At 40.0% G+C, this 13,052-nt stretch overlaps 1 protein-coding gene across 1 annotated transcript in view; it reads left to right on the top strand.

Annotated features, from left to right (window-relative positions):
* LOC128646975 (thyroid adenoma-associated protein homolog) overlaps positions 1-13,052 on the top strand; it is a 115,348-nt gene that overhangs the window by 34,905 nt on the left and 67,391 nt on the right. Inside the window, exons 8-12 of the mRNA XM_053699787.1 lie at positions 488-633; positions 1,144-1,225; positions 1,344-1,480; positions 5,680-5,877; positions 12,282-12,951. Coding sequence (XP_053555762.1) covers positions 488-633; positions 1,144-1,225; positions 1,344-1,480; positions 5,680-5,877; positions 12,282-12,951 — 1,233 coding nt within the window. The remainder of the gene's footprint in view (positions 1-487; positions 634-1,143; positions 1,226-1,343; positions 1,481-5,679; positions 5,878-12,281; positions 12,952-13,052) is intronic.

The raw sequence follows: 13,052 nt of genomic DNA, 5'->3' as shown, positions 1-13,052 counted from the left end.
CCTTGTTCTCACCTTGGAGGTATGGCTTTTTGGCTACAAGTCTTCCATGAAGACCATTGCTGACGAGACCTTTCAAGACGGTATATGGATATACCAGGGTCCCACTTATATAAGGAACTCACTTTTATATATTGTTAAACCTTGCAGAACTTAAAATTCACTTAAAGAAACTTATATAATGTAAATTATAGTTTTGATTTATTTATATAGTATATTATTTGCTTGTTTAACAACTAATATTATGCCTGTGAGTGTATGTCTACGTGTTTGTGGACTCTCTAATTTTAGTGTCACCTGAGAATGTTGATCTTTAATAGAAGGAAAGTTAACAATTTAATTTAAGATGACTATTTATTTGCTACCACTTTTCTGCTTTTTTTATTATGTCTTCCTTATTAAAAGATTATTTGTTTATTTTTTAATACTTCTTCAGGATTTCTTAGCTCTTGTTCTATAACCACTTTTTTTATTTATCTTTTTGATGCAGTCTCGGGGAATGTGCGTTTTGGGGAACTGGCTTTGTTTGACATAAATCTTAGCTTGGATAGGTTTGGGTTACTTGCACTTATCAGAGGATTACTTACCTGTGGACACCCAGACCTTCTCATCTGTGAAGTGTCTTCTTCTGCCAAGGTATTTCTGAAAATTAACATAAAGAAAGGGCTGACAGAAATATTACAAAAATTTTGTTCGAAAGCTGATTACATAACAAAATACTTAAAAATTATTTTAAAGTTACACAACATTTAATATTTATATTTAATCCCTCCCTGCATACTTGTGGCTTTTGTTCAACAATAATAATTATTAATAAAAATAAATCTAAATGCTGATTTGTTTGTATGTGGTGACCTACACACTGGAAATTTCAAGACGCACACACACACCCACCCACACATATATGTTTGATGTTCCTCTGAATTTTGGGAAACTAGATTAATTAAGGCAGGTAGAATTATGAAGTTCCTTAGTCACCTATAATTTCTGTGTTTCAGTGTTTGAAATTCTTTATAGTGCCAGTGCTGCTGCTTTTCTTATTGTTATTAGTATTTACTTCTGACTTTAATTTATTTCTGTGATAAATGTGTGTTTTGGGCCTGTTTTTCAGAGGTTTTGAGTATTTTTTCTTTTTCTTTTTTTCAGAGTCACATTCTGCTTGAACATCTTCTCTCCCCTGTGGCTTATCTGTGTCAGGCTGAGACAGAGCATTATTATAGTTTCCAAGGTAAGTTATTTTTTTTTTTTCTTCTTCTGAGAGATGGAAAAAGCAGGGCTTAATAAAAGGCACATTTAGGTGAAGCGCTATAATATTTTTTTTTCCCCTTTCCAAAATGTGTTTTCAGTGTTCTGTCTATGGCTGCAGCGTGTTCGTGAGCAAATTACTGAGATCTTGCAAAAACGACAGACAGGCCATCTGCTACACAATGGAGATACACTGTGCCAAGTGAATCGTCTTCTCTGGACCTGTGCAGAAATGCCTGTAATAAAATAACATTTTAATGCTTGCACAATCTATACTAGTGTTACAGTTTGTTTAGTTGTGCTTGTATTTATAATACCTAACTTCTTTGTCACCTGACTTAATTTATATCCTGCACACACATGCGGCTTTGTCTTGCAGCCTCCGTTGATACTGTATTATAGTCTGTACCCTTCTATTTCTTGATGTAAGTGTTTGGAGATGGCTCACTCCTTGTGAGGTATCCATTGATATTCTTTTTGGATGTCACCACTTCACATGTCCCCATATATAATGCACTTTGTTAAAGAAGGGCTTGATAAATAAGAGAGCTATGACTCTCAAAATCTTGGCTTATTTTGCATATATTTGATATACAATCACGGGGTTCTGACTCCTCAATATTCTTGCTAGTTTATAAGTTTTTTTTATAAATGTGGCAATAAGCATAGGGGCTTAGTATGTGTTTGCATAAGCTCTACACGGCAGAAGACCTTCTTAAAGAAAATTGTGGTCAATGTATTGTTTGTTACATTTTAAAAAAACTTTGTTTTAGATAGATTTTAGGGTTTCTTTTTTTGTTGAAAACATTTTGTGAATTTGTTTTCTTTTTTTTTTTTTTTTTTTTTTACTTTATCAGAAGGGTATTAGTAACAAGGAGTGATACATACAACAATATATTAAAGCATTTTCCAATAGCACAAAACTAGTTACATGACATTTTAAATATTGAGCAATATGTCCAAGTATTTTAATTTCCCAAAGAGATACCCCTTCTGACATTTTCAATATAAGTGTAGATGAACAGACAATTAGATCTGAAAGAAAAATACAGTAAACAAACAAATAATAAAGAAGAATGTCAGTGGCACTTAGTTCAGTGTTTTATTTTTATTATTGAAAAGGCTTGTCTCTCTCCACCAGTAAAGCAGAGGCAGCTGTTCTTATCATTGATTAGTAGGAAGTAAAATTATATGTATGTGTATATATATATATATATACATACATACACACACACACACACACATACACAAAGGATGCACCTATGCTGGCCAAATCTCACTCTGGATAATAATGATACGTGGCAATGTGTGTCGGGATGTACCTTTTTAATAGATTTATATATATATATATATATATATATATATATATATATATATATATATAATCAAGAAAGTTACGGAGGGGACGCAATTGCTATCCGAGCTTAGTTTAATTAATTGCTATTAGGCACATTGGCCATGTGCAATATAAAAGACACAATGTGGTGCAGACCCTTTAAAATTATATGTCATGAAAGTATAAGAGGAAATTCCAGGAATGAAATCCTGGTATTAAAAGACAGGGAATTCAGCACTCTTTTTGAAAAAAGCTCACAGAAAAAAATTCCAAAATATTTGATTTTAATCGTGAAAAGTAGTTCCTTCACACCAAGAGAGCACAGCCATGTAGGAATTCTTGGCAATAATATTCATATAAGTAGGTAAATATAAATATATAGAATTGAAACCTATTGATGATAAAGTTGAACCTGACCGGTCAGGGGTACATGCAAGTACGACATAAACAGTCTATGTGGCTCAGATATGTCACAGAGGTCGTAAAAGTTTTTTAGCCTACTACACCCTGCTGCACACAGAACCCCCTCTTAATAAGACAATGAGGTATACCCTGGGCAGGTAGAAAATGGGATCTAAGAGGCTAAATACAAAATCTGTGAAAAAATTTAGACTGATAATCTTATGCTTATAAATGCAGTAGATAGTTGCAAATACAAAGATATTCGTTATATCAAGGGGGACCACTTCTAGTCTAGCTGCACACAGCACCCGTTGGTATAGAGGTATAACACTGGGCAGGTACGTATAGGGATCTAAGTAGACAGGTAGATGGACCCTCTAAATATGTACATAGCAAGACAGGCGTGCAAAGGTTACCAATACTGAAAAGTGCTACATCCGTTATTTAATAGAGCAACCTTGTTGCATTCATGCACAGCTCAGATTTGGAACCATTAAAGGGACACTGTACCCAAATTTTTTCTTTTGTAATTCAGAAAGAGCATGCAATTTTAAGCAACTTTCTAATTTACTCCTATTATCAATTTTTCTTCGTTCCCTTGCTATTATTATTTGAAAAAAAAGGCATCTAAGCTTTTTTTGTGGTTTCAGTACTCTGGACAGCACTTTTTTATTGGTGGATGAATTTATCCACCAATCAGCAAGGACAACCCAGGTTGTTCACCAAAAATGTGCCGGCATCTAAACTTACATTCTTGCATTTCAAATAAAGATACCAAGAGAATGAAGAAAATTTGATAATAGGAGTAAATTAGAAAGTTGCTTAAAATTTCATGCTCAATCTGAATCACGAAAGAATTTTTTTGGGTACAGTGTCCCTTTAAGCAAGATGCAGAGTCTTAAAGCAAGGTGCAAGCGGCATGCAGGTTATTGCAAATTAATAGGCATAGGCAAAGCAAGAACAAGTTCATCAGTGTATAGTCTTTGCAGGCATATGTGTGATCCTAAACAAAAAACCTGCTCATCCAGACTTCAGTTGACTGTGCAAAACATGAGCACATAGCAATATCTGTAGCAATTGTGACTTCACAAGCAGAAAATCCCTCGACAGGGAAAACCATCCAAAGCGGATACTACCCAGTATGATAACTGGCTACTTGATTTCTTGGGTGTCAGCAATTTAAGTTCATACGACCTTGTTTTTGAAACACTCTATTCAGAGTATCCATATAGCTCCACGCTTGTCTCAGCAATGAATGCCTTCATCTCCATCAGGTATCAGTTTCTTGTATGGTCTATTCAAAAAGAGGTCTCCATAACCGGGACCAAACAAATGCGGTACTTGCGTGCATCACATGACCTGGTTGGCTTAGCCAATGCCGACGCGCGTTTCACCCGCTCGTCTGTAATTCAGACCGGGCTTCGTCAGGGCGTTGCACCTTGCTTTAAGACTCTGCATCTTGTTTAATGGTTCCAAATCTGAGCTGTGCATGAATGCAACAATGTTGCTGTATTAAATAACGGATGTAGCACTGTTCAGTATTAGTAACCTTCGCACGCCTGTCTTGCTATGTACATATTTAGAGGGTCCACCTACCTGTCTACTTAGATCCCTATACGTACCTGCCCATCGTTATACCTCTATACCAACGGGTGCTGTGTGCAGCCAGGTGTAGCTAGACTAGAAGTGGTCCCCCTTGATATAACGAATATCTTTGTATTTGCAACTATCTACTGCATTTATAAGCATAAGATTATCAGTCTAAATGTATTCACAGATTTTATATATATATATATATATATATATATATATATATATATATATATATACATATATACACATACATACATACATACATACATATAAAGTAGCTGAAAGGAGCAATTGAAAGTATAATGTAATTTAATATAGAAAATCAATGTTAAAAAAAAAAAATGGGGAATCAATAGCCCATAAAGACCCAAATTTTTCTATTTATTTTTTATAAACACATAAAGTATCTTAAAGGAGCAATTGAAAATATAGTGTAATTTAATATATAAAATCAATGTTAGTAATAAATGGGGAATCAATAGCCCATAAAAACACTATTGTGCTAGAACCAACTAGAAGCTATGCAGGATGAATACAATATAGATCCTAAAAACTCCAGAGAGCTCTCTATGATTAAACAATAAATGTGGGGTACCCAGAGTGAGATTTGGCCAGCATAGGCGCATCCTTTGTGTATTCACCTGTTCCTACTGTTTTCTACTAATGCTCTTCGGAGGGAGGCATTTTTTTTACATAGGACTGCTTATTTCCCACTAGCGCAGATATTCCAATCATTTTTGTACTACAACTCTTACAAATGCATAATATATAATTTTTTTTAAGTCAATTGCCAGAAGACAAAGCTCCTGCATTTATTCAAGCAGTGTGTATGACGCATGAAAAGAAACACAGATAAGAACCAAAAGGGCCATTGAATCTGCCCATTTTTACACTGTCAGGCAGAGCAAGAAATAACATTTTAAAAATAATTTGCCTGCTTTGGTTGTATTTATTAAATGTACATTTCATTGTTTTTTTTATTTATAAAGTATGCTTGATTAAACATTTGACAATTTTTTATTTTTTTTATTTTTTTTATACCCCTCAAAGCACTTTCTTTTATAGATCGCTTCCATCTAATCAGAATGCCATCTTTAATCTTTCAGGTGGAGGGTACGGCTGACTTAGTACTTCGCTGTTTTCAGCACTTCCTACATATTCATCACACAGAGTGTCACTTGTCCGAGTCATCAGAGGACACCCTACATCAGGAGATGCTACAGAGAATCACAGAAACCTCTTGGCAGTCCCGGTCCAGATATAGCCCACTCTGTGCTCTTTTGCAATTTATGGGACCTATGAAGGTACAGTCTAAACATGGTTCAGAGATGCTATGAGGCTGTGAAAGGAGAAGAGATGTTAGAAAACCTTAACGAATTACGTTTATTACTATTCTGCTTGACAGATGTTATGTAACTGGCATTAAAAAATAGTATTATTTTTTTCCTGTGAGTCTAGTTATTTTGAGTGGACAAAACTCTTTGATCCATTTCAGCAATCTTTTTAATTTTTTATGCTTAGGTAAATTTTGTGAATTAATAGAAACATTCAAATTAGCATTCAGCAAATTGAAAAGTAGTTGTATTTTTAGTCTTTATCAAGATAACCACTATTGTATTTCTCCAACATTGGTGTGTCCGGTCCACGGCGTCATCCATAACTTGTGGGAATATTCTCTTCCCCAACAGGAAATGGCAAAGAGCACAGCAAAAGCTGTCCATATGGTCCCTCCTAGGCTCTGCCCACCCCAGTCATTCTCTTTGCTGCTGAACAAGCAGCATCTCCACGGAGATGGTGAAGAGTATATGGTGTTTAGTTGTAGTTTTTTATTCTACTATCAAGAGTTTGTTATTTTAAAATAGTGCTGGTATGTACTATTTACTCTGAAACAGAAAAGGATGAAGAGTTCTGTTTGTGAGAGGAGTATGATTTTAGCAGCAGTAACTAAAATCGGTTTCTGTTCCCACATAGGACTGTTGAGATGAGATAACTTCAGTTGGGGGGAACAGTTGGCAGACTTTTCTGCTTAAGGTATGACTAGCCATATTTCTAACAAGACTGTGTAATGCTGGAAGGCTGTCATTTCCCCTCATGGGGACCGGTAAGCCATTTTCTTAGTCTCAAACAGAATAAAGGGCTTAATATGGGCTATAAAACTGGTAGACACTTTTATGGGCTAGATCGATTGCTTTATTTGGGCATTTTATACAGCTTGATGTTGAAATTCACACTTTATAACTTTGGGGAACGTTTTTTTACGTCAGGCACTGGTTTAGACACCTTCCCAGTCAGGAAGGGCCTTCTCTGTAGTAGGCAGAGCCTCATTTTCGAGCCATTACTGCGCAGTTACTTTTGAGAGCAGGACATGCAGCTGCATGTGTGTGGGTCTGGAAGTAGTTGAAAAGGTTCCTAGAAGGCTTCATTTGGTATCGTATACACCCCTGGGTTTGGTAAAGTCGCAGCAAAGGCTGTAGCTGGGACTGTAGAGGGGTTAAAACTGTAAACGGCTCCGGTTTCCTCATTTTAAGGGTTAAAGGTCTGAAATTTGGGGTGCAATGCTTTGAATACTTTAAGACACTGTGGTGAAAATTTGGTTAAAATTGAACAATTCCTTCATAGTTTTTCACATATTCAGTAAAAAAGTGTGCCCTGTTTAAAATTTAAAGAGACAGTAACGGTTTTGTTTTAAAACGGTTTTTGTACTTTATTGACAAGTTTAAGCCTGTTTAACATGTCTGTGCCTTCAGATAAACTATGTTCTGTATGTATGGAAGCCAATGTGTCTCCCCCTTCAAAATTGTGTGATAATTGTGCCATAGCGTCCAAACAAAGTAAGGACAGTACTGCCACAGATAGTAAAGTTGCCCAAGATGATTCATCAGATGAAGGGAGTAGACATAGTTCTACATCATCTCCTTCTGTGTCTACACCAGTTTTGCCCACGCAGGAGACCCCTAGTACTTCTAGCGCGCCAATGCTTGTTACTATGCAACAATTGACGGCAGTAATGGATAACTCCATAGCAAATATTTTATCCAAAATGCCTGCATTTCAGAGAAAGCGCGATTGCTCTGTTTTAAACACTGTAGAGCAGGAGGGCGCTGATGATAATTGCTCTGTCATACCCTCACACCAATCTGAAGTGGCCATGAGGGAGGTTTTGTCAGATGGGGAAATTTCTGATTCAGGTAGAATTTCTCAACAGGCAGAACCTGATGTTGTGACATTTAAATTTAAATTAGAGCATCTCCGCGCACTGCTTAAGGAGGTGCTATCTACTCTGGATGATTGTGACAACCTGGTCATTCCAGAAAAATTGTGCAAGATGGACAAGTTCCTAGAGGTTCCGGTGCACCCCGACGCTTTTCCTATACCCAAGCGGGTTGCGGACATAGTGAATAAGGAGTGGGAGAAGCCCGGCATACCTTTTGTCCCCCCTCCTATATTTAAGAAATTATTTCCTATGGTCGACCCCAGAAAGGACTTATGGCAGACAGTTCCTAAGGTCGAGGGGGCAGTTTCTACACTAGCCAAGCGCACTACTATTCCTATCGAGGATAATTGTGCTTTCAAAGATCCTATGGATAAAAAAATTGGAGGGTTTGCTTAAAAAGATTTTTGTACAGCAAGGTTACCTCCTGCAACCTATTTCGTGCATTATTCCTGTCACTACAGCAGCGTGGTTCTGGTTCGAGGAACTAGAAAAGTCGCTCAGTAGAGAGACTCCGTATGAGGAGGTTATGGACAGAATTCACGCACTTAAGTTAGCTAATTCCTTTATTTTAGATGCCGCTTTGCAGTTAGCTAGATTAGCGGCGAAAAATTCAGGGTTTGCAATTGTGGTGCGCAGAGCGCTCTGGCTAAAGTCTTGGTCAGCGGATGTATCTTCCAAGACAAAATTGCTTAATATCCCTTTCAAGGGTAAAACCCTTTTTGGGCCAGAATTGAAAGAGATTATCTCAGACATCACTGGGGGTAAGGGCCACGCCCTCCCACAAGATAGGCCTTTCAAGGCCATGAATAAGTCTAATTTTCGTTCCTTTTGCAATTTCAGGAACGGACCGGCCTCCAACTCTGCAGCCTCTAGACAAGAGGGTAATGTTTCGCAAACCAAACCAGCTTGGAAACCGATGCAAGGCTGGAACAAGGGTAAGCAGGCCAAGAAGCCTGCTGCTGCTACCAAAACAGCATGAAGGAGTAGCCCCCGACCCGGGACCGGATCTAGTAGGGGGCAGACTCTCTCTCTTCGCTCAGGCTTGGGCAAGAGATGTTCAGGATCCCTGGGCACTAGAAATAGTTTCTCAGGGTTATCTTCTGGAATTCAAGGAACTACCCCCAAGGGGAAGGTTCCACATGTCTCACTTATCTTCAAACCAAATAAAGAGACAGGCATTCTTACATTGTGTAGAAGACCTGTTAAAAATGGGAGTGATACACCCAGTTCCAACTGTGGAACAAGGAATGGGGTTTTACTCAAATCTGTTTGTAGTTCCCAAAAAAGAGGGAACTTTCAGACCAATTCTGGATTTAAAGATTCTAAACAAATTTCTCAGAGTGCCATCGTTCAAAATGGAAACTATCTGAACGATTTTACCTACAATCCAGGAGGGTCAATTTATGACTACCGTGGATCTAAAGGATGCGTATCTACATATTCCTATCCACAAAGATCATCATCAGTTCCTAAGGTTCGCCTTTCTGGACAAACATTACCAGTTTGTGGCTCTCCCATTCGGGCTAGCCACTGCTCCAAGGATTTTCACAAAGGTACTCGGGTCCCTTCTAGCGGTTCTAAGACCAAGGGGCATTGCAGTGGCACCTTACTTGGACGACATTCTGATACAAGCGTCGTCTCTTTCAAAGGCAAAGGCTCACACAGACATCGTTCTGGCCTTTCTCAGATCTCACGGGTGGAAGGTGAACATAGAAAAAAGTTCCCTGTCTCCGTCGACAAGAGTTCCTTTCTTGGTGATAATAATAGATTCTTTAGAAATGAAGATTTTCCTGACAGATGTCAGAAAGTCAAAACTTCTAAACGCTTGTCAAGTTCTTCACTCTGTTCCACGACCTTCCATAGCTCAGTGCATGGAAGTAGTAGGGTTGATGGTTGCAGCAATGGACATAGTTCCTTTTGCACGAATTCATCTAAGACCATTACAACTCTGCATGCTGAAACAGTGGAATGGGGACTATACAGACTTGTCTCCAGTGATTCAAGTAGATCAGAAGACCAGAGACTCACTCCGTTGGTGGCTAACCCAGGATCACCTGTCCCAGGGAATGAGCTTCCGCAGACCAGAGTGGGTCATCGTCACGACCGACGCCAGTCTAGTGGGCTGGGGCGCGGTCTGGGACTCCCTGAAAGCTCAGGGTCTATGGTCTCGGGAAGAGTCTCTTCTCCCGATAAACATTCTGGAACTGAGAGCGATATTCAATACTCTCAGGGCTTGGCCTCAACTAGCAAAGGCCCGATTCATAAGATTCCAATCGGACAACATGACGACTGTTGCTTACATCAACCATCAGGGGGGAACAAGGAGTTCCCTGGCGATGAGAGAAGTGACCAAAATCTTAAAATGGGCGGAGGATCACTCCTGCCACCTATCTGCGATCCACATCCCAGGAGTGGAAAACTGGGAGGCGGATTATCTGAGTCGTCAGACCTTTCATCCGGGGGAGTGGGAACTCCACCCGGAGATATTTGCCCAGTTGACTCAATTATGGGGCATTCCAGACATGGATCTGATGGCGTCTTGTCAGAACTTCAAGGTTCCTTGCTACGGGTCCAGATCCAGGGATCCCGAGGCGACTCTAGTGGATGCATTAGTAGCGCCTTGGGCCTTCAACCTAGCTTATGTGTTTCCACCGTTTCCTCTCATTCCCAGGCTGGTAGCCAGGATCAAACAGGAGAGGGCTTCGGTGATCTTGATAGCTCCTGCGTGGCCACGCAGGACTTGGTATGCAGACCTGGTGAATATGTCATCGGCTCCACCATGGAAGCTACCTTTGAGACAGGATCTTCTAGTACAGGGTCCATTCGAACATCCAAATCTAGTTTCCCTCCAGCTGACGGCTTGGAAATTGAACGCTTGATTTTATCTAAGCGTGGGTTTTCGGATTCTGTGATAGATACTCTGGTACAAGCCAGAAAACCTGTAACTAGAAAAATTTACCATAAAATATGGAAAAGATATATCTGTTGGTGTGAATCCAAGGGATTCTCATGGAGTAAGATCAAAATTCCTAGGATCCTTTCCTTTCTCCAAGAAGGTTTGGATAAGGGATTATCAGCGAGTTCTCTAAAGGGACAGATTTCTGCTTTATCTGTCTTGTTACACAAACGACTGGCAGCTGTGCCTGATGTTCAAGCTTTTGTTCAGGCTTTGGTCAGGATCCAGCCTGTTTACAGACCTTTGACTCCTCCTTGGAGTCTGAATTTAGTTCTTTCAGTTCTTCAAGGGGTTCCGTTTGAACCTCTACATTCCATAGATATCAAGATGTTATCTTGGAAAGTTCTGTTTTTGGTTGCTATTTCTTCTGCTAGAAGAGTTTCTGAGTTATCTGCTCTGCAGTGTAATCCGCCCTATCTGGTGTTCCATTCAGATAAGGTTGTTTTGCATACTAAACCTGGTTTCCTTCCAAAGGTTGTTTCCAACAAGAATATTAACCAGGAAATAGTTGTGCCTTCTTTGTGTCCGAATCCAGTTTCAAAGAAGGAACGTTTGTTACACAATTTAGATGTAGTTCGTGCTTTAAAGTTCTATTTAGAAGCAACAAAGGATTTCAGACAAACGTCTTCTCTGTTTGTCGTTTATTCTGGCAAGAGGATAGGTCAAAAAGCTACTGCTACCTCTCTTTCCTTTTGGCTGAAAAGCATCATCCGATTGGCTTACGAGACTGCCGGACGGCAGCCTCCCGAACGCATCACAGCTCAATCTACTAGGGCTGTGGCTTCCTCATGGGCCTTCAAGAACGAGGCTTCTGTTGATCAAATATGTAAGGCAGCGACTTGGTCTTCCCTGCACACTTTTGCCAAATTCTACAAATTTGATACTTTTGCTTCTTCGGAGGCTATTTTTGGGAGAAAGGTTTTGCAAGCCGTGGTGCCTTCTGTTTAGGTAACCTGATTGGCTCCCTCCCTTCATCCGTGTCCTAAAGCTTTGGTATTGGTTCCCACAAGTTATGGATGACGCCGTGGACCGGACACACCAATGTTGGAGAAAACAGAATTTACGCTTACCTGATAAATTACTTTCTCCAACGGTGTGTCCGGTCCACGGCCCGTCCTGTTTTTTTAATCAGGTTTGATGAATTTCTTTCTTTAACTACAGTCACCACGGCACCCTATGGTTTCTCCTGTTTTTCTCCTGTCCGTCGGTCGAATGACTGGGGTGGGCGGAGCCTAGGAGGGACTATATGGACAGCTTTTGCTGTGCTCTTTGCCATTTCCTGTTGGGGAAGAGAATATTCCCACAAGTTATGGATGACGCCGTGGACCGGACACACCGTTGGCGAAAGTAATTTATCAGGTAAGCATAAATTCTGTTTTTTGTAATTAGTGGTTAGAGGTAATTACAACTTTTTGTATGTTGCTGACCAACTACAAGTTGTAGTGCTATCTTTAATCCAAGCTTTTGAATAATGGCTTTCCCTCTGTGTGATATTAAGACAGTTTCAATCTAACTTGCACTGTTTTTTTGTCCACCAGGTCCTTGCACTGTATCCCCAGTTACCATGTCACCTGTATCACTGCCTTAGCATCAACTACCTCTGCCCAGCAGCTTCTGAGACCTACCGCATCATACTAACTTTGCAGCGGGCAGAGTGGTTGAAAGACAGGCTACAAGATGAGGGAAAATTGGCTCAATTATGGTCCGTAACCTGGTTGCCCCATTTGTGTAATGCTTTAAGCTCCAGAGAGAGCTCCCTACAAAACAATGCTGCCACACATCTCCTCCCTACCACTCTCCGCTGCTTTCCAGAATCTTCATCTCTGATTGCGGATCAGCTTAAGGGTGCAGAGCTTTCACAGTTGCGTGGATGGATGAGCCTTGTGAGAGGGCAGAAGATGGTTTCTGGCCAAGTTGGCAAGAATGGTGTGGAGAGGCTGAGGCTTTGCCTGAAATCTGCAGATGACAATGTTCGCTTGAGTGCACTAAGCTACCTCTGCTGCAGTCCTCGGAGCAGTCAGCCCCCTTCAGTCCAAGAGATAGAGCTGCTCATGGAATTCCTGCCTTTTAATCTGAGTTGCGACAATGCTGGATTTCGTCAGCAGTTGCAGACGGTGCTGCGTAAAGCGCTGGAGAGGATGAGGGATGGGGCCCTAACTGCCTTACGCAAGGGATGTAGTCAAGAAGAAAATCTTACTAAAGCAGTAGGTGAGTGTTGACTTTTGAATGTCAATGGCAACCAGTTTGTTAGTTAAAGGGACACTAAAGTTAAAATTAAGCTGTCATGATTCAGATGGATCATGCAATTT

The sequence above is a fragment of the Bombina bombina genome, chromosome 2 (assembly GCF_027579735.1).
Source record: "Bombina bombina isolate aBomBom1 chromosome 2, aBomBom1.pri, whole genome shotgun sequence".
In the NCBI taxonomy this organism is placed as follows: Eukaryota; Metazoa; Chordata; class Amphibia; order Anura; family Bombinatoridae; genus Bombina; species Bombina bombina.
Note: the sequence above shows the minus strand (reverse complement) of the source record. Positions and strands in the feature narration are given on the sequence as shown.